Here is a 25,891-nt window from a genome sequence, read left to right as displayed (position 1 = left end):
AAGAAATACACACCAGCCAAACAGAATAAGCTTGATCATTATGAACAATTAAACCTTCAGTCATTATCTGAGATATGTTAGCTCCCCTTCCTAGAATCTCTAGCACTTGCAATGGCATCATTAGCTCGCTGCCATTGCTCACAGTTGGCCCAAATTGGATCTTGACCTAACCTTATCCCCCATTCCCTTTTAACCCTTAGCTCCTGGGATCAACTAATGATAAAGCCATTTTGAGTAGGTCCTCATTTACAAACTACAGATTTCACTTTGACTTCCCAGAACTTTCAGCAAGCACAAGCAATCACTATTGCTCTGGAGACTGAGTTGGTGAAAATCCCACCAAGCTTCAGAACTTCTTCTTTACGTAAGTCTACATTTTAATACAAATGTATATAATTGTCCCTCTAAATCATCACCATTAGCAATATAATTGCAGCAATAGGCATTTGCTTAGAGCATCAGGCTGCTTCTGCCAACCACAAATGGCAAGACTGAGCAGTGTTAGTTACTACTGTAGCACTGCATATCAACCTATGTATTTCTCCTCCCAAATACACTCGTACTACTCAACTAGAGTAAGTTTTAAAGAAATGGGTATTCTAAATATTAAACACAAGTCCTCCTTGCAGAAATAGGTATTTTTACCACCAAAGAAAAGGATTTCAGAAGACACGCTGTTAAATCTGGTTAATGCAACAGCAGTTGAATTCTAAAAACATTACCTATATACATCAAATAGTTTCCAAAAGAACAAGAGAACTTATGAGAATTATCTGCAAAATAAGCTACTCATGTTTTATTTCTGTCCAGATTGCCCTACAGCTCCTATACTGTGATAAAGCATGCCAACTTATAATACTGGAGAATCAACAGAGAAATTTACTGGATATGCAAAAGGAGTCGGGGCGGGGAAAGTTGTGGGAAATTCCAGTATGAATCATCACTGAGGACCTTTGGAAAGAGAAAGAGAGCAGAAGGGAAAGAAGAAAGAAACACAGGAATAATTCGTCCTATAAAGAATGCTGTTCTATTGAAAACTAAACCAGACTTTGGAAGAACGGCTGTGGATTCCTTAGACAGATGGTGTCAATAGATCTGTCTATTAGTCACTTTGGCAGCAGCAATACGGCACGGGGCTCCTAGAACACCACTTCAAAACTCCATATAAACACAAGAGAAACACATGAACAGTTAATTTAAACTTTCCAATACATGACACTTTTTCCTGTGTATCAGATAAAACAGGTTCCTGTTCATGTCTGAGAGTTTGCGGTTTCTGCTGCAGTTTTAGACTTGTAGCAGACATGGATTTAAACCAAAAGCAAAACCCCACATGGGACAGCTGGCCTTAACAGGTGAAAAGCTCAGACCTGATGGCTTTCCTGTCAAAGTCCTTCTGCATCTTTGCTTTTGCTTTCTCGCGGGAACTGACGACACTTAGTGCTGTTTTCTCACTAACATAACATTTAACATTAGAAGTCATAATTGTTCATGCTCCTCCCTCCACTGCTGCAATGTGTTTACTTCCTACTAATGTGATCATAGAATTGTTCAGGTTGGGAAAGACCCTTAGGATCACCAAGTCCAACTGCTAACCCAGTACTGCCAAGTCCACAACTAGACCATGTCCCTAACTGCCACATCTACACATCTTTTAAACACCTCCAGGGACTGGTGACTCCACCACTTCCCTGGGCAGCCTGTTCCAATGCTTGACAACACTTTCAGAGAAGAATTTTTTCCTAGTATACAATCTAAATCTCCCCTGGTGCAACTGGAGGTCATTTCCTCTACTCTTATCCCTTGTTACTTGGAAGACTGACACCCACATTGCTACAACCTCCTTACAAGTAGTTGTACAGAGCAGTAAGGTTCCCCCTGAGCCTTCTTTCCTCCAGATTAAACCCCAGGTCATCATAAGACTCTGTTGCCCTTCTCCAGTCCCGCTCTAGCACCTCAATGTCTGTCTTCTAGTGAGGGGCCCAGGACTGAACACAGGATTCAAGGTGCAGCCTCACTAGTGCCCAGCACAGGGGGTGATTCCTGCCCTGGCCCTGCTGCCACGCTGGCGCTGATACAGGCCAGGATGCTTTCAGCCTTCTTGGCTGTCTGGGCACAAGCTGGCTTATATTCACAACTGATTATATTTTAATTGACTCTTAATTCTTAAACACTTTAAAATCTATCTGGTTTAATTCTCTGAATTTACATTCCAGAAAGTTTAATGCCAACAGATATAAATGAGCCATTCCTAAATGAATGGATTTGGAATCCTTCACAAACTCTGAAACACACTTGGTCAGCTACTGAGAGCAAGACCTGCAGGGGTAAAAAAAACAGAACAAAACCTAAAAAACAGACTTGGAAATTAAAATACTACCACTGTAACACTATGTAACAGTGTAACACTATGATATTGTGTTATCATAGTACATATAAAATAATATCACTCTATTACAAATTTTAAAAATATTTTAAAAATACATTTCCAGAATTACTCCCTTCCTCACTGTTGGTTCACTGATTAAAATTATCTTTAGCAGTAATATTACATAGCACTTTGGTGGCAAGGAGCTCAAAGATTCACTTTTAACTCTCAGAAATACTTGGAACATTCAGGAAGTCTATTCCACTGCCCAGCTTCACTTCTTCAATAAGGAATTTAACTGAAATAAGCAATAGTTGAATCTTGTTCTTGTAAGGTGAAGGCAGATGCTTAACACAATGTCTATCCTCAGAGAGAACAGATACTTAGCTCTAATAATCGTGGTTATTACTCATGTAAAAAGGAATGCATAAGCCAAACAAAGCCAAGGTTCTTATCACAGGTAATTCATATGCTGGGAAACTCCTTGGAAAATGGTCAAGATCTAAGAGCAGAAGTATTGTAATTTAATTACCCACAACAAAGCATTCCACCTGCCCAGCACAAACTCTGAGTCATACAGTTGCTGGTTTACTTATAAAAGATTCATTGGTTATAACTATGCCTCCACTGGCATGGCACATGTATCTTCAAGAACTTTTTCTCTCTCTTTGTCACTGTGCTACAAGAGAAAGCATTTCTGAAAGAATCCATAGGATACACCTGAAGACAGACAACAGCTCCTGGATGCAAGTACGCAGTCCTGTGCAGATTAAGGAAGTCACCAAGACCTTAGCCCGCTTGTAAGATTTAAACCTGAGCAAAAAACACCTGCACAGAGAAAATAGAATTTGTGAAATATCAACGACACAAAGCTCCAAAAGTCCTTTCTGCTACAATTTGTCATTAGAAAAAAAGCCCATCTTTGGTCTTTCCTTGCAGATGGATCCTAAACTGTAAGCTGCAAACCACTATCACTCTGCACAAGGTCGTTTAAGAGATTCACAGTTTGATATGATGGAACCATACAGATAATGTGGAACTATCATCACCTTCACAGTATTTTCCAGTAAGTGTAATGGTGTACACATAATATTGTACAAGAATGTTTTTTGCATTAACATAGTACTTTAATCCAAAAAGGTGGAAACCAGTACAGCTTTGTGTTCCCACAGCACACTCAAGCAAGGTAAAGAGATAAGACGTAAGTGTGGAGATGCAGACAGTAGAGTCGTATTTCCTAAGGAAACCATAGCATTACAATAGCAATGTGCCAGTGTCTCAAAGAACAGATGGAATAAAACAAAAATACTTAGAAATGAGGATGGGAGGGGCAATGAGTTTCTTGTCATTATGCTCTGTTTTTTAAATGGCATTTTCTATTCTAATGGAACAGAAAATACATTTTACAAGCAACGTTTTCCTCTCTAAACCTTCCCAAATTACAATAAGCTGTTTAAATACAGAAAAAAAATACAGCTTTTTTCCCTAATTACACATAAGCCTCCTTATTTTAATGACACTCTAAGAGTCTTCATATTTTTTAAGGATGAATATATTCTCAGAGAAAAACATTCCCCCTTCTCTAGCATGTCTGAACTTGTAATGGCGGAGACAGGCAGTAGTGGAGGATTAAAGGTTTGTCTAAAACAAGTTGCTGAAAATTGTCAAGACTATTGGCTATTTATGAGATGGATGAATGTGCTAAGGGAAAAAAAAATCACAACAGACTAATATTTGTATGCTATGCAAAGATGAATTCATTTCAAAGTAAGTAACCATGTATCCTGCATGTAAAATATGTCAGTTTGTGATCTAGAAGAACACATTAATCCTTTCACGTATCTCAGAGAAGGAATGTGAAGCAAGACAAAGATTTTGGAAGGAAGAAACAGACACTTCACTGCCTTCGGACAATGAATCTTCTTTGAGTTTGGGATTTAATGACCCAATAAATAATAATGTTCTCTACAGTTGGAACATAACTACACCACAGTAGTAGTTACATACTATCTTTAAGAAACATACCTCATTATCTAGCAAACTCTGCTACTTAAATGTATTAAGAGCAATACATGTCTATGTTCAGAACATACAAAAATAACTCAGTAGGATTTATTTCCTTTGTACAAAAAGCCTCTGGAGAAAGGAAAAGGCAATGCAAGTGTAGAAAACTGTTCAAGACACATAGATGAGCATCTGTATTCAACTATCAAAAAAAAAAGCCAGAAAGGTAAAAAAAAGCAATACAGAGCAAGCCAGAACTTATGAAGGACTCAAAACTGACAATCAGCCAATGACTGGCTCTTTATGTACCTGTACAAAAAATGTTACAAAACTTCAGCTATCTACCCTGACTTTTGCTGGCATTGAAAACTGTTATACTAGATTAGCCATGTTAACTGTTCTCAAATCCACTTCTCTCTCAATTCTGACACTTCCTGAAATGAATGCACAAAACCATTTGCATATGGAGCCTCTGACTTGGTTGTTCTAACAAGAACTTGGTGATTTTTCTGTGTGATTTTATCAAATTCACTGACTTAACTTTGAAATCTATTCTCATGACAAACTGTTTCCAATTCCTAGAAAGCAAGGAAGGAGAGAAAGAGCTTATCTTTGGAAACTAACATTCTCCGCTTACAAGCTTTACCCCTTAAGACAGTTCAAAGTGGAAAAAAAGATGAATATATATGAGTAAAACAGTTCAGATTTTACCACTGTAGGGGTGATACCCATATCCAGTGAGAGAAGAAATATTACTAGATAATTCTTCTCTTCCTGCTATTCCTAAAGTTGAAAAATGTCTCTATTTTTTTGATGTTAAAAAACCTGTAATGGTGTTGACTTCAATCACAATTATACTAGAAGCTATATGATCAATATTAACACATTTCAAGCAACTGTGACACTTCCTGTAGTAACAAAAAACAATACTTACAAAACAAGTAATAGAGTCTGTTAGCATTAGTTCTGCCTATTGTAAATCTAATGTCATGGTGTCACTCCTATCAGACAAACAATATGACTCATATTCCCAACTATATCTTACCATGGGAAGAGTACTTGTAACATCTTAACAACTGAATGTCAGTACAGTCCCATATACTACATTTAAGCAGGGAAGATTTAAGTGACCATCCAATACTTCTCAACAATCTATGATAGGAGATAAATGTGTTTAGAGCAGATAAAGAATTCTGTCAAATTCCTCCCCACCACTAATGAGTCACAAATTCAAATGTACATACATACACACAAAACCAAGAAAAGGAACTAGTGCTTCACTGTTAAAGGATACTTATCCTCAACACAACATTCCTTCAATCGTGAGACTAAAACCACTTCCTTATGATGGCAAGATAACACTAGACACAACGCTCTAGTCTTCCCTTCTGGTTGCTGAATGCAGTCTTGTTCCAAAGCTGCACCCCAAAAGGTAAAATGTGATTTCAAAAGGCAATACGTAGCTATTTGGTTAAAACTTGTTCTTCAGACTCGCTATTTTCTACACGCAGGAAGCATTTTCTTAAGAAATAAATACAGCTTCAGTAGCATCTACTTTTTATTGAATGCACATAATGAGAGCTGGCCAACGGATCAACAGCCTAATGCAGAAGCATTAATTAGCTCAACTGCTCACTGCTTCCCAGACTACTATTGCTTCTGACAGTTGGCTGCTGTGATCCTCTTCCATGGCTTTCATAGGCTACTAATTAGTGATTTCTTAATCCCATTAACACAAAAAACAACACAACATGCCCACTAAAACCAACATAAAACCAACCAAACCTTAAGTTAGACTTCGCCATTGCATAAACAGGTTGCCATTTACACTAGGTCAAACCAAAAGAGCCTCATAAAAGCATCTTTGCTTAGTCAATGTGAAACAAAAGTTAAGAAAAATCCTGCTTGATTAATCCTTCTAGATTCTAGCTAATTAAAATGTACACACTTCTTATATTACAAATCTGCTGATACCCTGCATATTAACACACTAGCAAGAAGCAGTGAATACATCAAGCGAATGGCTGTTGAAATGTACAGTTTCTAAAAGAAGTAGTTAAAAATTCTGATCCCCTACTCAGGATCCAATTCAGAAAGAAACTCCAATTTTGTTTCCATATTTTCCCAGAGTTTTTGCTCACTTATTACATATTTTTAAGTCTAGATGTACTTACAAGCCAGACATATTAATCTCTGGAACTGAGCCATATCTATGAAAACTGAGAAGCTTTACATGCAGTCTTTCAGGTGTGCGCACACAACAGCACACCTTCTTACACTTCTGTTACCTTTAGTTTAATTCACCACCAGATACAAATATGTCTCTGCTATCCTGACCTGGTCTGCAGTGACACCAAAAACAATGTTTAGAAGGCAGAGAGTCCTGTCTTACACTTGCCCCAACACTGGGTATCAGCCCTCAAGACTGCCAAGTCCTTTCACTGAGTAGGAATATTAGCAAAATTGCAGTATTAATACTGACAATATTTCATAACTTCTTAAATAGAAATGGCTTTTGAGTCCACTTTATCCCCAAGGGCATCACTTCATATTAGAAGAAAAAAAAAGAACAAAACCAAAAAACACCTAACTCAGTATGCAACTTCAGAGTAAAATAGTAGTAATTTCCTACACTATAATATATGTAAAGGCATAATTTTGCCTAACAGCTGCCAGGGAACCATGCATGTTCCAAAACATACCAGATATATAATATCTGACTTTAAAAAGCACATGTGTATTTTAGAGACATACCTTAACATGTTCAAAGAAAAGTTAACTCAAGCTGTAATTAAAATAAATCCCTATAAGCAGGGCAGGGCAAGCAAGACGTCTGGATAGACTGCTTAAAAAAGAAAAAATAAGCATTAGAAGACAGAGCAAACACACAGACAACCAAGTCAAACTTGAGAAGTTTTCTGTTGCAATTGCTAAGGGACTCTTCATCAGGGATGGTAGCAATAGGACAAGGGCTAATGGGTTTAAGAAGGGGAAGTTCAGGTTAGATATAAGTTCTTTACTGTGAGGGTGGTGAGGCAGTGGCACAGGTTGCCCAAGGAAGTTGTAAATGCTCCATCCTTGGTGGTGTTCAAGGCCAGGCTGGTCAGAGCCTTGGGTGGCATGGTCTAGTGTGAGGTGTCCCTGCCCATCACAGAGGGTTGGAACTGGATGGTGTTAGGGTCCTTTCCAACTCAAATCATCCTATGATTCTACATCAGGAAGTAAGGGACTGCTGAGGCAGTCCTGCATGCAAAGCTTGTTTCTGAATAACAAGCAGAAACGACATGTCGCTGAGGATCTATAGAGCTCTAATCCTCTGTCTCCATTCCCCTGAACATCACGCTTGCTGCATTAAGCCACTTCTCAAACTGTTGACATAAATGTGCCTTCAAATCCCCACTGACCTGGACCTAGAAAATTACTTCCTAATGGGCAAGCATGCAGCTTGGGGCAGACCTTTGGACCACTGCAGCTGCTGTCCAGCTGACATACACAAGGCAAGAGAATTCCTATGCTGTGAAGATGATGCCAAATAAAATAGGTACCTGTGCTGGAGCATGCATGCTCAATGGAAACCTGACTTATCTCTGTTTGCAACCCCTGAGAATTTAAGAAGGGAGACCATACTTAGGTTACCCTAAACACAAAACCACGTATGATCTTCAGTTTCCTTACATATACAAAGCACATTACCGATCTTGTAAAAAGAATATGGAGGAATTGTTCTTTGCATTTGGCTATGTCTTCCTTTACATCCTCTGAAGTCATACAGTTGGAAGATGAAACTTCCAAGCTACCAATGGCACCTAGCCTTACACAGTCAAACAGGATGCAACCATGCCTTCTGCTTGGGACTATCAACTGTTCATGTAAAAATAAACCATAATGTGATGGCACTTGATACCATCTGAAAATATCCAGAACGCAGTCCAGGCTAAACTTTTCAAGTGTCCATGGATGGGGGAAAGGAGCAGAACTCCACAAGCTCTTGGTCTGATAAAAGAGGTAGCATTCTCCATATAGTAGTTCTTTTACTTATTGCAAATCTTCCATAATTATGTGTTTAGAAATGTTTGAAAAGTAAACTATCACCTTATTCCTGGAGCTATTTGATCACAAAAATAAGAAACACTCATTAAATAGTAAGTATTTTACATGGTTGCACTTAGTGTAAATGCAGAGCAATTGGCATGTGTCGTGGTTTAAACCCGTCTGGTAACTCAGCACCACACAGCCACTCACTCACCCACCTCTTGTCTCTCCTGGGTGAGATGCGGAGGAGAATTGAAATAATGTAAGCCCTATGCATTGAGATAAGAACAGTTTAATAACTAAAACAAAACATGGTGATAACAGAAAAAAATACCAACAATAATGACAATAGGTAACAACAAGAGAACAAATGAAAGCTCAGAAAAAAATAATGCACAATATAATTGTTCACCTCCCACTGACCAATACCCAGCCTGACTGAGCAGTGATCGGTCCCTTCCAGGTGGGGAAACTGGTCTCCCTCAGTTTCTATACTGGGCATGACGTACTGTGGTATGGAATACTGCTTCGGCTAGTTTGGGTCAGGTGTCCTGTCTGCTTCCTCCCAGCTTCTTGTGCCCCTCCTCACTGGCACATCATGAGACTGAAAAGTCCTTGATCAGTCTAAGTGCTCCTGAGCAACAACTACAACATCAGCGTGTGATCAGCATTGCTCTCAGACTAAAGCCAAAACACAGCCCTGCACCAGCTACTAGGAATGAAATTAACTGTTACAGCTGAAATCAGGGCAGTATGCAAAGCACCTCATGTAAGAAACGTCAATATTACCAAAGTACTGGTCAGGAAAGAGTTACAATTCAAACTGAACAAAATCAGTTTCTTCAGTCCTGCAAACACTTAGAACAATATTAAATCTAGGTAACCAACTCATGCCATCATTTGGAAGGATATAGTTTTAGAGTCCCTGGGTAGTGCTGAAACATCAAGACAACAACAAAAGCTGTTGAGAGAATCAACTGGCATTTTCTTTCCTCATTTACTGCACACTCTTCCAATAGATATATATGTCGCACATGACAGAAATAAGTGGGGTTTTTTTCCTCTTATTTGCACATATTTTTAAAGCAATGCACAGTCCAGTACTAAAAGCATCCAGCTCCTTTCTGAGACTTGGACACAGTATCACTTGAGAACATTAGATTAAGAAACTCTAATGGCTTAGTTTCTCTGACATGCTTTTTTGAAGTCACCAGCTTTGTCATCTAGCTTGCTAAAAGGGCCACAATTTTCATTTGACCTCTCAGGCTATTACTTTTTGAATGACAGAAAATTTTTGGTTTTATCAGTATGGCAATTCTCCATTACATTCATCTGCACTTACAGGTCCATGATGATTCAACTCTCTTTGATGAGGTAGTTCTAAATAGACAGAGCATGTGTCCTCAGAAGCCTCACCAAAGGTTTAACTACTCTATATCATGTTCCTTCTGCTATGTAAGAGTCTCAGCTAAACAAACACCAACTATAAGACAGCAAAGTAAACTGTTCTGGGGCAAAACACACTGCTTATTTTATTTTCACTAGACACACCAGGACATCTGGGATACATGATGTCTCTATTGTTTGCATGGGGCAGGGCAAGCATTAGCAGTCTCCAGTGAAGGCAATCTTCAGCCTCCTCCACCAAGAGTTAATGCTGAATGATGACTGACAGTTTTGTCACCTATTCTTCAACTGAGCTCAGATAACCCACTCATTTTATCAGTAAAGCAAGGATCTGAAATGATAAGCTGAAGTTCCTGCTATCCCTTTATTACCAAAACAGCAACAGTTTACAAACTTATTGTGTGTAAAATCCTACTTGCAATAAACACAATCAGGATGTAGGAATGTTAATTTCTTCCTCAGAAGATAGTGAGATGAAAACAAATACAAAACACCTAACTGATCTGAACTCCTCTTGTGGGATAAACACTCGCCTTTGCATTTGCCAGTTGCTCATCTACTTGGGCAGATTCTCAAGTGAAGTAAATTAACACCGGCTCATTGACTTCACTAAAACTACACTCATTTACAACAGTTAAAGCTGACCTACATGAAAGCAGCATTTCACACTAAGGAAGAGTTGCCTAATGACAACTGGAGCCAGGAACCGCAGTGTGTTTCTTCAGTGCAGCGTAACCATTAGGCTGAATGCCCATCTTACTCTTTGAGTGTCTGCAGCCCTCCTTACACAGCAGTGATAAAGTGACAGCTTATACAACTAGCCATTTCTAACTGGTCAGCCCCAGTCAGCTCACAGTTAGTGGATGACTAGACAAAGCGTGTGAAAGCCAGAGCAACTGCCCTTGAAGCTTTTGGGACGGAGTGCCGCCTGTGCTTGCCAGACTAAGTTAAAGAACTCAGTTTTCAACTGAATTCTTATGGCTTTTGCCAGCCATTCTTCTTTCAACAGTCAGAGACGTGTCCTATCTGGAGTTGGCAGTTCCTTCTGACTGGCGATGTACCATAATGAAAGGAGGCTCAACACAAAGAGAGTCAGAGATGAAGCAGGAGAAAGAAAGAAAGTTCATGTAATTCATAAGAGAGAACTGTTAGGATACCTCCACACCCTTGAATTGCTTTTCCACAATACATAAATGTAGGTCTGAACACATAATCCAAACCACTAATGAAGGGGGGAAAAAAACCGACCAAACCCTACAACCACTAGAACTAAATAAAGATTTAATACAGTTGGGGAGATACACAGCTCCATTCAAAGAGGGAAAGAAGGATAAACATGCGAGCAAGAGAAAATAATATTCAATAGATGTAACGAGAAATAAAAGTTCTAAGACAATGACTCATTTTGAGCTGGAGGCAAACTGAACAACTGCTCCCCTCCAAATTTTAAGGAATAGGCTCTGGGAAAGCTAGAGAGATGTTACTGTGCAAAGTCTGACACCACAGGATCACTCAATAGCAATAAGCATCCCCAGGCATGTGCAAATAGAAGCCTGTCCTTCTCACCTTCCTCTCTTTGCTTCTGCCTGTTAATTGGTTAAATGAGGATATATAGGCTGCACTTAAGATTCTGATATCTAAGTGTTCCCTTGTTTTGCTTTTGCTTGTTCTGTTGTTGTTGGGGTTTTTTTAGGGGAGTGCCTTTTGTTAATTAGCTTATCCTTGTTAAATTCTTATACTTATCAGGGCGTGACACTGTTAGCATAAGAGTAAGTGCAAAACCCTGACCTTTGTATTTCCATCATGACCTCAGAGAACAGAGCCCACACACCCTACCCAATTCCTACAACTTCAATTATGTTCGACAAGGCTGCCAAGCTTTAAAGGTATCATTTACTGAGACCAAAAACTGTTTATCTTTATTCCCATTAAACACTTCCATTTTTATTCCATTTATACTTTTGCAACCAGAAATGCTCTCAGACCGGATCACTTCTTCAGATGCAGCTGAATGGCTTCTTACACTTGTACACAGCCCTATAGAAATCTACACCATTTAGAGCTTTATCTGATGCAAATGGAACCAATCACAGAAACTCAAAAAAGCTTCCAAATTGCTTGTCTCTCAAGGAATCTTTCAGGGGCCAGGGGAGCACACACAGACAGGAGACAAGGGACAGGTCCTACCTGTCTCATTGCTTACAATTTTAACATCATGAATCAGGCTGATTCCTTTAGAAGACATTCCAGCCTTTCTGTATAACTTCCCTGTCACTCAAAAAAACCACTCATTCTCTTCCCACAATATCACTGAACTTAAATTTTCAGGAATATGCCAAGTCAGGGATTTTCATGAAAAGCCAAGTTAACCGATGGAACTTTAGAATTACATAGAAGAAAAGCTTAAATACAGTAGGGAAACTTTATTAGGGGGTTTATCTCAACAGGTTCTTCAAATTATTTCATGGCATATGAGAAAATCTACAAAAATGCACGCTAAAATCCGACCTCTAATAGTTTAAAGACATTATCATTTAGTTTATCATTATCACATAGTTTAAAGCCATTATCCTTCCATTTCACATTCAGAAGATGAACAGCCTAAATAAAAGTTGTATTAGAATTAGTTTATTTAACGAGACTTCTAAATTGAAATAAAAAGTAGGCAGTTTGAACTTTATGGCAAACTGCACAATCTTCACACTTTCTTTTCTGTACCACAAGCTACTTGCTCACCAGGCATAAATGGGTAGAAAACAAGAGTTTCTTTGTTTGCATAGGTTAACTTAAAGCTGTAAAAATCACTCAGCCAAACTTTCACCTTTAAACCTTAACCTGACTTGTAACAACATTTGTAGCCTCTAAAATTACACTGCATGCACCCAGACAGAGTTAATCACCCTTCACTTTTGATGCATAGAATAATGATCTACCACTTAAACCTGAGCCCTTAAAAGCCTGAAGAAAAATATGCACCTATCTGTGTCTTAAATCAGGAGCGAAATAACAAAATCTAACTAGCACTGCCCAGTTGAAAAGGAAAACAAAACAAGACATACAACCTGTAGCTCACGAAAGTTGAAAATAAGGGCATTTAACATCTCCTCAGAGATGAAATTCATGCTTCTCAGCACATGCTATTGATCAGACACCTGGCACTGTTAGGAAAAAAGCCTAGTCACAGAGGAAAGCCTAGATTTATTTTTTCTGTAACTTAAAACTTGGACGGGAGGGAGGGAGAATGAAAGTAAGTAGGGAGTTGGAAATCACATGTTCTAAAAGCTGATGAGCCTGTTATCATTTTAAATGGCTGGCATGATTCTTTCTTTAAACAAGCGATCTGTGCATAAGACTTTGTTTATAATATATGAAGGCTCCTTTCAAATACTGTGCCAGTAGGAACCAGACTGTATTCATTTGCAAACCTGAGCAATAGTTGAGTATTTTTGTTATCTAAAAAAATACCAGAACTATTTAAAACAAACTTAGATTTCTATATTAAGACTTCTCTGACAATCCCAAGTAAATGCCACAGGAAAAGAAAAGGATATTGTACAGCACATGAAAATTCAAAGCCAAGAAAAAAAATGCCTTGAAATAGCTATCAGACGTGTAAACAAACAAACAAAAATCAAACCAAGCAAACAAACATGAGAAGCTAAGCTAAAATGAGTTTGGGTATTGAAGAAGCAGGGGAATGACTGACTACCACAGGAAAGACACCAACACAACACACAACAAATCCAACTTCATAGAATTTTATTAGTCTTGAAACTTCCCCACTTTTTCAGTTTTGAAGTGACATTATTAAGCATCTCTTTTTCCCCCCACTATTAAGATTTTCTATGCAATATCACACAGTGGAGAAGTGCCACATAATGAGCCTTTATGAGACAAACTAAAAAAATTGAAATCAGTATGCTTCCTTTGACTTTAAGAGGCTGAGAATTCATCCAGGTTTTGTTTTCTTCCTGGGGCCACAAAAGGAATGAGTTGCTGTTTCATTTGCGTTAATAAAGAACAGGGAGCTATTTTTATTTTCTCTTTATTACTACTTTAAAAAAAGGAATCTTCATTCAACAAGTTTTAACAAGTATGTTACAGTCTGCACACATAATACACTGGGTGGAGTAAAAGCCCTCAGAAACACAGTGCACAGAGCCAGTAATGGACTTGTCGCCAACACCCTGTGATTTCATGACTGCCAGAGCAAAAACAAACGCCACGTTCAGTTGGTTGCAAAGAAAATGATTCATTAACTTGATGTGGCTTTTTATTTGACCTGTGTAAGGTGAGTAAAATAAAATTTCACTTTATGAGATTTCAAATTGTCAGCTACAAGCCTCCAGGAATTGTGATGAAATGACCAAGTTAAATGACTAACGCCGCCTCATTCTAATTATTACTGGAGTGTAGGTCACCATCAAGGTTTAGCTGTGAGGTTGTTGCTTTCCTCTCGCAATAAGGTAACAGGCAAACAAGACGTAAATGTCTTTCTGTAAATTGATGGAAAATCAAATGTAAATTCCTGTTTCAAAGGCAGAAGTATCAATCACTCAAGACACTATAATCTGAGTGCAGTCATTAAGCCAGTCTTTCTGGAAAAACAACTGACTGCATTGATATTTAAATAGTAACTTCCAAACCCAAAAGAAATCACGGTTATCAGTCAAAATCAAACATCCACAGTATCTATCATCCTTACAGTCAGAGAAAAACAAAACAAAAGCTGCCTGTAGAAGTAACATTCAACCCCCTGGTCACAGCATTAAAGCACTAGGACAACCTAAATCTGCCAAACTACCTAGCTTGGCTGTCCCAGAAAAGGAAGAAAGTCCCCACCTGATATGGAGTATTTAGGGACGGGGGGGTGGAAGGGATGCCAGTGGGAGGGAATTAAATAGTCTCACTCCACATTATGGTAATGGCTACCACATAAATATACAGCAAGGAAACAAGCAATCATTTAGCTTTAAAAAGTCTTTCCCTTATGCTGGACACACCACACACCAAAACAAACAGGAAAAAAACCTCAAGAAAGACTGGAGCAAGTGGGAAAAGAAGCAATCCAGAAGCCAAAAATGTTGTGAGCAGAGATTTTTTCAGCAATGCAGTTTAGGAAACCTCAGCCCCTAGCTGGAAGAGATTAAAGCTGAATTCTATTTTAGTATCTGCGATAAGCCCCAGTGGGATAATATCTTACTCTAGAAGGGCCTATCTCCTTTTTATTTCCTACCCCTATGAATTTGCTGCAGAAAGGTCAACTGTTTTCAGCAATAACATCATAAATTATGCCACTGTTTGTTTCTTTTTACAGTTCTAAAAAAAATAACACTTGAACACACACTTCACTGGTTTCTCTATTCCCTCTGCTAAATCTTGGAAGTAAACAGAAGTGTATTTATATCAGTACTATAATCCTTCTATGGAATGACAGCCTTTGAACATTTCGAACATTACTCCTGATATGATACCAAGCTACATTACCATTCAGGTCAGTAACTGTCAGAATCATGCTTGAGAAAAATCAGAATAAGTACTCTGTATGCCTCTGATCTTGTTTCGTTGTATATGCTTCAGGATTTTGCTTTCTCTACAGGCAACGCAGATAAACACTCAGGAGTGACAGAGGAAATAGAAGTAACTGTTTTCTGAAGTTTTCTAAGCAGCAAAGTCCTCCTGAGCAGCAAAGTTCTACCCTGCACACTCCTTCCCCTTTCAAAGCTCCAATCCCTGCATGTGTATTTTAGAAGTCACTGAATATTTCCCAGAACAACTGTTCAAGTTAATTTCTTAGTTTCTAAACGTAACCACAACACTTAACAGATTTTCCTTGTATCAAAAGGTTATCTTCCACTTTCTGTGGAGGTAAATAGTAGGAATGGTTCCTGTCTTCTGCTTTGCATCTAGGTTTACATTATTCCTTTTAATATTTAAGGACTGTATAACCTAAGCAATGAGTCTCATTAATCACTACTGAATGATTTAACCCAGCCATTCAGTTCCAGATGCCACTCAGTGCTGGAGATATGCTAATTCCTTCCAAGCTTCACCTCCTTTTGCAGCTGAAACCATAATTTTCCACATTAGTGGAGACAGGATTTCACTCCTTGCATGTGGCCTCCTGCCAATCACTTTTATGTCTGAGCAGTGGCACAGTGCAAGTTGCATTCCACAGTTACATCAGACACCTTCTCACTAAACCTGTTCATTATATACATCCTCTGTCTTACATCCTGCTGCTACAGCATTGTAGTCCCAAATCCTACCCTCTCCAGTGATGACAACTGGTTCGGGTAACAAAAACTAAAATAATTTGTTACTACTCTTGCCTTATTTTCTCCTTGTTTCCTCACACTACTTTTTCCCTTTATCACCTCCTACCATTAAACACTTCAATTGTGAAGTATCTGTCAACTGCTGTACCTAGGGCACCAGTTATATTCCAAAACCAGAAAGTTGCACTGAAAGAGTTGTTTTCTGAGTAGGAGGTGAGGGGGGAATCATTCAGAATGTGCAAATCCCAGTTCTGAACCTGCTCAGAATCCAAGAGATCTCCCAGCACAAAGCTAGAGCAAGCACCGCATTTAACAACGGGTGCTAAAAGGTTTTGACAGAATAAAAATAGTGACACTGATGAACATTTGATCCAAACCCCATATTTTATGGCCCTGTATTATGCATACTCCACAATTACAGGCACAACCTATTTTTGACTTTGGGGCTGCTATCCTTATCTTGGGCTTACATGATTGAGCTTTTTTGACCCATCAGATGTTTAGGTTGAAAAGTCTGGTTTTGACTGATAGTAGCGCACTACATGTTAGTAAAGCACACAAAAGTGACAAGTTGAGAAGATTCTACTCATTTGGTTGGCTTCTCACCCTACGGAGGGCTACAGAAGTACATGAAAACTCACAAGCTATACAGCTTTTTTTCTTCAGTTAACTGGCTCATAACGAAATGTTCACCACAATCTCAGTTTTCAGATGGGCTATGTACTCACAACGATCCCTAAACATTCACAACTGAAGATGAAGTCAAATGCTTTATGCAATGTAATATAAACACTAGAATCAAGAGTGTCAAAAGGCACTACTGATTTTAAGTGACTTCAAATTCAGGCTGTAGTTCCCAACTTCAACAATTCACAACATCATGGAGTACAAAAATCTGAGTTTTAGTATTTAATGAAAATCAAGCCCCTCTTTAAAGCATACCCACCTGGTCACCGTCAAACTCCCATTTCTTTCCCCTTCTTCCCCTACATCCAAGACAGGAACGTTCATCCAATGCACATCTTTGGGCCTACTTATATGCTTGGCCATATATTGTATCTTAATTTCTAAGACAATAAAACCCTAATGTACTGTTAATGCTACTGTAGAAGTGAACAGTAACACTGAAGTCCTATACAGGAATTCAAAATCATGAACAGCTTTATATGCCTAATCTTCAATGTAAAGGCAGTTAAGCAATTAGATAAGAGGCAATATAACTAACCCAGAATGTGAAATAAATATCTTGCCTGAGGATATGCAAATTTCAGAACACACAAAAATGCCAGCCAAGCAACTTTTATTGCAATACTGGCATGAAACACTTCAACGGTACTAAAGAAATCACAATTCTGATTTATGTATAAGACAGTAAAAGGAGTAGAAGAAAAAGACTACAAAATTAAGTGACTTCAGAAGTACACAGACTATACAGTTATCTTGCATGGCTGTGACACATGACTTCAGGTTCCACTGGTTGGAAACCAACCCCCACTATACCTTGCAGTGCACACCTGAGAAGGTAGTATTTCTAAAATTGAGTTTATCCAACTGCTAATTCACTGTGCAAGAGGAAGAGAATAAAACACTAAGATTTTAAATCCAGAGCTAAGCACAGGCTTGTCAGCTTTACGCATCTTTAATCTACAGTAAGGGGTGTTCATATTATTTTAATCATTCTCTATATTAGCATTAGACTTAAGGTAACGCAACACCATATTGAGCAAATACATGCCAACAGAAAAGGGCAGCTTGAATAATTCTGCATATCTAACTATGCATTTCTTCAAAGAAAGTATATATATTTCATGACTGCAGCAGAAAACATGCTTGCTTTCTGGTTTAAAAAATATTCATACCATTTCAATAATATATTCAAGTACCCATTTTGGTCTAAGCTGAATTTATAATAAGTTATATTTAAATGCTCTATTTCATTTACAGTGATTTACTTAAATGTAAATAAACATTTAACATGGTACAGAAAGCCCTATGGCCCTCTAAACACCTACAGTTTGGTGGCAGAAAACAAGAGGTAAATGGGAATACATTGTGGAATTTACATCTAGCACCAGTCAGCAAACCCACAGAGGTACTCTTCTCTTGTTTAGATATGGAATCCAGTTGTTTGTTATGGAATTTCTTTGAAAGCAAAGTAAGAAAGAAGTCTTCAGTAACTATTTACTATTTGGTGAAAGTATATATGCCAATACAAGCATTCTGTGTATGTCAACATTCTGACTGAGAAGATAAATACCTCGGATGTCTTTGTTTTCACACACTAGCTGTATAGAGTTTATATTAACAAATAGATATCCCTAAAGGTAAAAGCCAAACATGTTAAAAACAAGTTGGAAGATAACACAAAAATGCTATTGCTGTTACCAAAATCCACATATTGAACAACTACATGAAGCAGATGGTGAAATGCATGCCCAAGTTATACTACCAAGGCCTTCATTCCTCCTGCAGCAACACATTGGCATAATTTCACTAAAAGCTAGAGAGAAAAGTGCTCAAGTTCTGTGTAGTTCTTCAGATAGTGGCACTTGAAGCAACCATGAGTAAGCTTGAAGACCTGAAATGCACTTCTCATAATGAAGCAAAGCTTCTTGTTAAACTTTAAATATAAGATCAGCAAATAAATTTTCTGCTATTTGATGGTAGACCCTACTTCCTAATTTTCCAAGTTTCTGGAAAACCAATTAACACTAAAATTACTTCCCACTAAAAAAGGGGAAAGCAAAAGGTTTCCTACTCCCCTTCTCAGCACAGAGTTTGCCTCCTTTCGGATGTACCATTCAATAAACTATTCTGTCTTCAGCAGAAGAGAATCAACTTTTCTCTGTCCACAGCTGTGAACGGAGCATTCCGCATCTTTCCCTTAACTGTAGCTGCTGCTCATATGACAAGTAGGCTCTAAATTAAAAGACTGGCCTGCCACCATTCACAAATCACATTATTGTCAATTTACCTATTTTGGTTTCATCAGTCATATACAAACACCCACCAGCCTTGGTCAGAAACCTTCCTAAGCTTCAGAACAAAAGGAGCATGGAAAATATCTACAAATCTCAGAGTAGTTCTCAAGGTTTGACAGCATTTACAATTCCTTAGTTGTTCATATACTCCTTCACTTTCCCACTAAAAATAATTTTCTCACTTTACAGTCTATTTCTTGACATGTCTCTTGAAAATACTTTCCTTAAGCCCCTATTCATTGTTATACTGAAGTGTAGGTCACGTCCCCTACTACTTGCACTTGAAACAGACACTTCAGGAAAGTTAAATGGTAACAAATCCTTGCTTACCAATCCCTCTGGCTGACTTCATGCTGTTGTTCCAACATCAATTGAAACATATACATTCCTGGTCTGAAAGGCCTACCCTTCGACCTCTTAGTAAGTATTCCAAAACCGTATCTTATCATTTTTGTGGGTAAATCTGGGTAGATGCAGAGTTTTCCTAATTACATCAATTATGTCAACTAACAAAGAAATTATGACATCCAAAATTAAATTCAACACCACCTTATTTCGAAAAAGCTTACCCTCATCTTCAGGGAAAGGTAACTTTCAGTACCTGGCCTAGTTCCTTCAGTATTCTGATTATTAGCTGTTTAAAAATCAAACCTCAAAAACACAATATAGCAACAGAAAAACAGGATTCTGCACATCTGACTGAAAACTGATCATTATCAGCTTCCCACCTGCTCCTCTTTTTCACCTATAGAGACATTCCATAGTACTAATTCTCAACTGAACAAGTTCAATGTAGCTGCCTGCCTTCTACAGCCAGAACCATAGAACGGTTTGGGCTGGAAGGGACCTTAAAGTTCATCCAGTTCCAAACCCCTGCCATGGGCACGGACACCTTCTACTAGAGCAGGTTGCTCCAAGCCCGTCCAATCTGGCCTTGAACACTGGCAGGGATGGGGCAGCCACAGCTCCTCTGGGTAACCTGTGCCAAGTCCTCACCACCCTCATATTATTTTCCTAATACCTAATCTAAGTCTACCCTCTTTCACCTTCAATATCTGCAGAACAAAGCATTGGTTCTCATAAGACATTTTCTCTCTTCATATAAAATGTCCTTCTACCCACAGCACTTTAGCGCTGATTTAAAGCTGACGCAATCATTGGCCAAGAGGCATCAGCATATGTGTGAAACATGCAATTATAGTCAAACAGCATTAAGATCTTTGTAGGTAATCCTAAATAGGTATGAAGATAAGGTATAAACTAGTAAGTTATCTGCCTTTAAAAGCACCTCTGACTTTCAAGATACTTAAGAAGAGTATTTCTTTGTAGCTGTACTCTCACCCTTTGGTCAAGTTTCTAGTCACAAACAGGGAAATACTCTTATTTTCCCTGTTTACCCAATTTATTGGACTTCAAATACACCTCAGTTGCTACTTCAGTTATTTCACTATTTACTTTACAATTTTATGAAGAGGCACTCGGGTGAAAAGTTAAGGCAGGTTATCACCACCAAACAAGATTATATAGCAGAATACACAAATAAAATGTGTCAGGACCTCAGCACATAAAATTCTTTAGTGTCCTTTAGTTTGCTTGGAAAGAACAAGGTTCCTACTAACTTCCTGACCGTAAAGTAACCTCAAAATATTAACAGGTATTGACAACAAAAGCCTCATCACTTACCATTCAAGTACACAAAAAAATCCCAACAAATTCACAATAACTTGTACATTGACTGGTTTTAGCTATGAAAGAGAAGTCTTTTGAAGAAGAATCTAAACCAGCTACCATGACACCAAGGCAAGTGACCGTTATTCACATGACACATTTAATGACTGCAAAAATAATGAACTGTAGAAGTTGAGCAAGTGACTGCACTTGCAAGCTCCAGCATATTATTAAATTAATTAGACAAAGCTATCCCCATATGAAACATAAGGTTACACTTGCTTAGGATTGTGAAACAAAACTCCTCCAGTTATTTAGGACCAAACCCAGTATTAACTGAGATAAAGAACAGGTTCTCAGATTCTTAAGTACAACAGATTTCTCTGTCTTGAATGTCTGAATATTTTCTCATGAAAGTAAGATTAGTTTTGATACCACATTGGAAGTCTTTGGGCATCACTTTGAAATCGTTTTACATTAAAACATCATTTTGCTATGAATAATGTCAAATATTAAGGCGATAAACAAAGCTGTTACCTATGTATCACTAGCTTCTAATACGTATTTGTGAAGGTCCATCTACATCTGTAGATCCAATCAGAGTCTTTAACCTGCAGACTTCGGGCATGAGATTCAGGAGTATCCTTCACATTAATTCATGTTTTCTGATAAAACCTTATAGATCATACACAGTGATCCTCCAAAGTTCAATACCGTGAACACTACAGCTGATCCCTGCTTCAGGACAATGACATGGCACTACACAAGATAGAAGCAAGAAAACATCTGACAACCAATGCTGACTGCAGCAGATGAAAAGTCAGCTTAAGCGTTCTTCTGTTTGAACATGCATCTAAATTAATCACTAAGCTTTATTAAGAAGTGTCTCTAGTGGAAAGGTAACAAAACCCACACAAATTCAAGTTGAAAAAAAAAGTTTTATCTCCACAGATACTATCAGCACTCACAAGAGGCTCTGAATCAAACACCTGGATAGCTGGAGAATATTCCATCACCAGTAAGGTATTACCAGTTTCATAGCATGTGGTTATTTCTTTCCCATCATGAAGTCCTCAGACACAGTGTGTGTCCAGCTTCTTCAGCAGCTGACTCAATCTTTCTTAAACACTTACAATAGAATTACAACAGTACACAATGCATTAGGATAGGTGAAAAACAGCTGAGTTTTATGTTTTCTTGGGTGGCTTATTTGCTTTACAGATTATGCACTTAGTCATCCATAATCCTTTGAATTAGTGCACAATATTTTATCAAATCTCTCATTTTATTTACTTTTAGAAAATACAGAGAAAGAGCAAAACCATTTCCTGATATACTCAAATGCTGCATGAAGGGGGAAGTTTCCCTCCTTCAGTACAAACTTATGAGACAAACAAAACACCTCAAAGAAACGGCTCATTTATTTACTCCAATAGGTAGGCTAGCCAGATGCAAAGGCCTCTGGGGACGGTCCATGGACACCATTAAACTATTAACCGCCAGAAGATAACTCTCCCATGAAGAAGGAATACAAGAGACAATTTTGCCCTCCACTGGCTAGAACTATCACTAGAAACCATGCCTGCTTTGCTGCTGTCAGAACTGCCTATTTCACACTGCATGAAAAGCCCTCTTGAGCAAATGTAACAATCCCATTTGAAGCACAGTAATTAGTGCAGGGTATCACAAACAGGAGAAGGGGAGAAACATTTTGAGGAGGTGGGAATCAGCAAGGCAATGAAATACCTTGTAGAAGTATAAAGATTTCTGTGGAGGTATCAGAAAAATCAAACAATAACATATTTAGCCTTGAGAATTGCTAGAGCAATGAATGTGTATGTGGAAAACCAGAACCTTGACATTCCTATTTCCAGCAAAAGCATTCTGCATATTACTGTCCAGATAACTGAAAAATTATTTTCCAAACATGCTAATTTGATGCTGCTGTTTCTTCGGGGTGGAAAAATGAAAACTATGGATTCTGAAGGAAAAACTGCCTCAAAATGGAGGAAACGGGGCAGAATGTACATAAATACTAAAGAAAACAGGATACCAGAGAAGTACCCCTTAAAGCAATTTTTATTCTTATCTTTATGCAAAGAAGCATTGAAAGTACACTGGGAAAATAAGGGAGAAAAGCTGCTGTATTCCAACGCTCAAAATAATTCAAATTTAAATTTATTCAACACTTATTAACCACAGTCTTAAATGAAAGAAGGTACTTCAGAGGATTGCACAGAAGCAACACCAAGGTAAAAATTAGGGGTTTTAAATGCTAAGTGGTTTACCAATTACTGTTTTAACAAACACTAACACACTTACTTTTCTATTATTAAGATTCCCCTCCTCCCCATCCCCCAATTATTTCCCACCTCTCATCAGAAGTTTCTAACACCCCATTCAGAGTGTGGCCACACAAACCCTTGACTCAGTATTGGGTGTGAGTGAGGGAAGTGAAAACCTTTAGTGGAAAGGGGAGGAAAGGATCAATCAACTTGCAAGCAGATCAGCTGTCAGTAGAACTCAAAGGATTTCAGTGCGGAAACTGCTGTAGATGACTCCTGTCCTTCCTCCTGCACTGCAGCCATCTGCCCTCAGACTTCATCCTGCCAAAGGTTTCTGGCATCTCCATTGTTCTGGACAGAAGACTATTTGATCACACTCTAGCTGTGGCAAAAAAGAAACCCCTCTGGTGAAGGAGCTGGAAAAAGTTATTCTTTGGTGTCTGTCTCTATCTTTGTTACTGCCTTTGCTTACATGGCAAAAATAAAAACCTCCATGAAAAATATCATGGCACTGTTTTTTTTCCATCCAACTCAGCTGGAATCAATATTATTAAAAGAGAACATCCCCATTTGGAGGGGGAAAGACAAGCAAACAACTTACATCAATCTCACTCTATTGAGCACTTATATGAGAAATAGATGACAATTAAAAAAAGAAAGCCCCCAAACAAGCTGTTTCTTAACTTATATTTTAGGATACCCCAGTACAGACCTGAATTACAGAGTACACTGTGGAGTCAACTTTTCAAGGTGGGGACGACTGGTTTTAACAAAGAGCAAATCAGTGAAAAAGCTCTTTCCCATTCCAGTTGCTTCATCCATTAGATAAAGCAGGCAATACAGAGAAAAACAAATGAGAAATGGCATGCCTGACACAATCAAAAGTGAACAGGGCTAGACTTACTCTTTTAAATGAGAGATGCAAAGCTTTCCATACTCAAAGCCATAAGAAGCAAACCTATGACCTCACAGCAGAAACTTCATAGTTAAATTTATTATATAATCTAGAAACAGACCCGAGTTATTGCATTCGGTGACATAATTAAGACTTAAAGCTTCAGGCAGTGTACTTAACTCTTTCAAAAACTTCATTCATTCATTTACTGACCAGGTGTCTCACGCTACCACAACTTTAATGACTCAAAGGGGTCCTCAGCAAACCCATAACAATCAATTAAGGCAGAAAAGTTAACACCCAAACTAACCCTTACTATAACAAACGGTTTTACTGCATTTACCCCTAACTTAACGTTCGACAAAAGTCCTTGCTGGCAACGGGAAGCAATACTGCAAGCAGACAGATCCAGCCTCCTGAGATCAACAGGAAGCTTCTGCAGGAACAAGCCCGAACACCCACAGCACCTCCAGGCGTACCCCGGTCCGCACGGACACCGCACCCCGGCCCGCAGCCCTCCACCCACCGCAGCGAGACAGGGACTGCTCACATGGAGCAAGACCAGGAGCAGCAGCACCCCATTAGTCCGGCCCTATCTCGAACCTACAGGATGCCCCAGCAAACACAAGCTCCGCACCAACACTAACCGATGTCCGTACATCCATCCCCACCGCCTCCGTGGCGCTCACGTCCACTTATCACGCTAGCGCTTCACTCTCCACACACGTGGGTACACTTTAACCGACAAGGTGAAGCAAAACCTATCCCTAACCACCCCATTCTCTCCACCCGTGGCGGGCTTAATCCCTTTACGCGCGGCTGGGAGACCGGCCATTAACAGACCGCCTGAAGGAGGGTGCGCAGTACCTCCGGCCTCCCCCCGTCACGGTACCCGTGAGGAGCCCCCACTGCAGGGGGTCTACGGCCGGCGGCAGCTCCCGGCACCGCGACCGGGGCAACCGCAGTGGGTGAAATCCAGCTTCCTTCCCCAGGAATGAAGAGGTGCACGGGGGCATGGCGAGGCCGGCTAGTGCATCGCTCCCCTCGCCAACCCGGGGCGAGCGGCCTCGCCTCCGACTGCCCCTAAGCGTGGTGGTTACCTGAGGTGAGACATATGAATCCAAAGAGGTAAAAGTGAGCAAACTCCGCGATCATTGTCCTCGGGTGGCGCCTGCAAGCAGTCTCATGCCAGAAGAGCGGGGGGAGAAGCGGAGAGCCCCCAGTTGTAATTCCACAGAAGCCTAGTGCCAGCGAGGTTTCCTAATGCCGCCGGACTCCCCGAGCGAGCCCCTTCGGGGGAGGGCGCTGTCAGCTCCGCGGGGCTCCAGCAGCGCGCCAGCTCCGGCCGGCCTCCCCTCTCCTGGCCCGGGCTTCCCTTAGCTGCGCCTTGACACTTCCCAGGACCATCCAAAGCGACAGGAGAAAACAAAAGATCCTCGAGTTCCCGCAGCCTCGCTCCGCCGCCTCCCGATCACAACTTGCTGCTCCAGCCCGGGACGTTGCTCTCGGTGCAGGGACGCGCCAGTAGCGGAACGCAGCCGGGACGGGTACGGACTGGCCACCGCCGCCCTCCACGAACGCAGGGAAGCGCTCCCGGCAAAGTGCCCCGCCGAGTCACTGGGTACCGGGCGGCGGAGCGGCGGCAGCCCCCGCTCCCATGACGGGGGAAGGAGGCGGGAGCGTCGGGGGCCGCGGCGGAGCCCGGCCGCAGTCAGGCGGGGCGGCGGGCAGGGGAGCCCCGGCGGCAGCCCCTCGCCCTGCCCAGCATCGCCGCCGCCCCCTGCACGCGGGAATCCCAATCCCCAGCCCCTGGAGGAGGGCACAAGGAGGGGGGGAGCTGAAGGAGGAAAGAAAGGAAGAAAGGGGAGAAAGCGACAGAGGGCGAGCGAAACTTCCCCGGGCCAACGCCCCCAGCCACCCACCCACCCACCCGTGCGGCGGCAGCGGGCGGAGGAGGAGGAGGAGCGGCTGCT

The 25,891-nt window shown here is 40.1% G+C and overlaps 1 protein-coding gene across 3 annotated transcripts in view; it reads right to left on the bottom strand.

Annotated features, from left to right (window-relative positions):
• The window catches only part of ROBO1 (roundabout guidance receptor 1), a 300,870-nt gene extending 275,246 nt beyond the window's left edge, over window positions 1-25,624 (bottom strand). For 2 of the 3 annotated variants that reach the window (XM_031046917.2, XM_031046918.2), the window contains exon 1: window positions 25,019-25,623. In XM_031046917.2, the coding sequence (XP_030902777.1) occupies window positions 25,019-25,073 (55 nt within the window). In that variant the 5' untranslated portion in view covers window positions 25,074-25,623. Of the gene's footprint in view, window positions 1-25,018 lie in introns of all 3 variants that reach the window. The other variant, XM_031046919.2, reaches the window with a different exon arrangement.
• Between the last annotated feature and the right edge of the window lie 267 nt (window positions 25,625-25,891).

Source organism: Melopsittacus undulatus, chromosome 2 (assembly GCF_012275295.1).
Source record: "Melopsittacus undulatus isolate bMelUnd1 chromosome 2, bMelUnd1.mat.Z, whole genome shotgun sequence".
NCBI classification, from domain to species: Eukaryota; Metazoa; Chordata; class Aves; order Psittaciformes; family Psittaculidae; genus Melopsittacus; species Melopsittacus undulatus.
The sequence above is the reverse complement of the archived record's forward strand: the minus strand, read 5'-3'. Positions and strand labels throughout refer to the sequence as shown.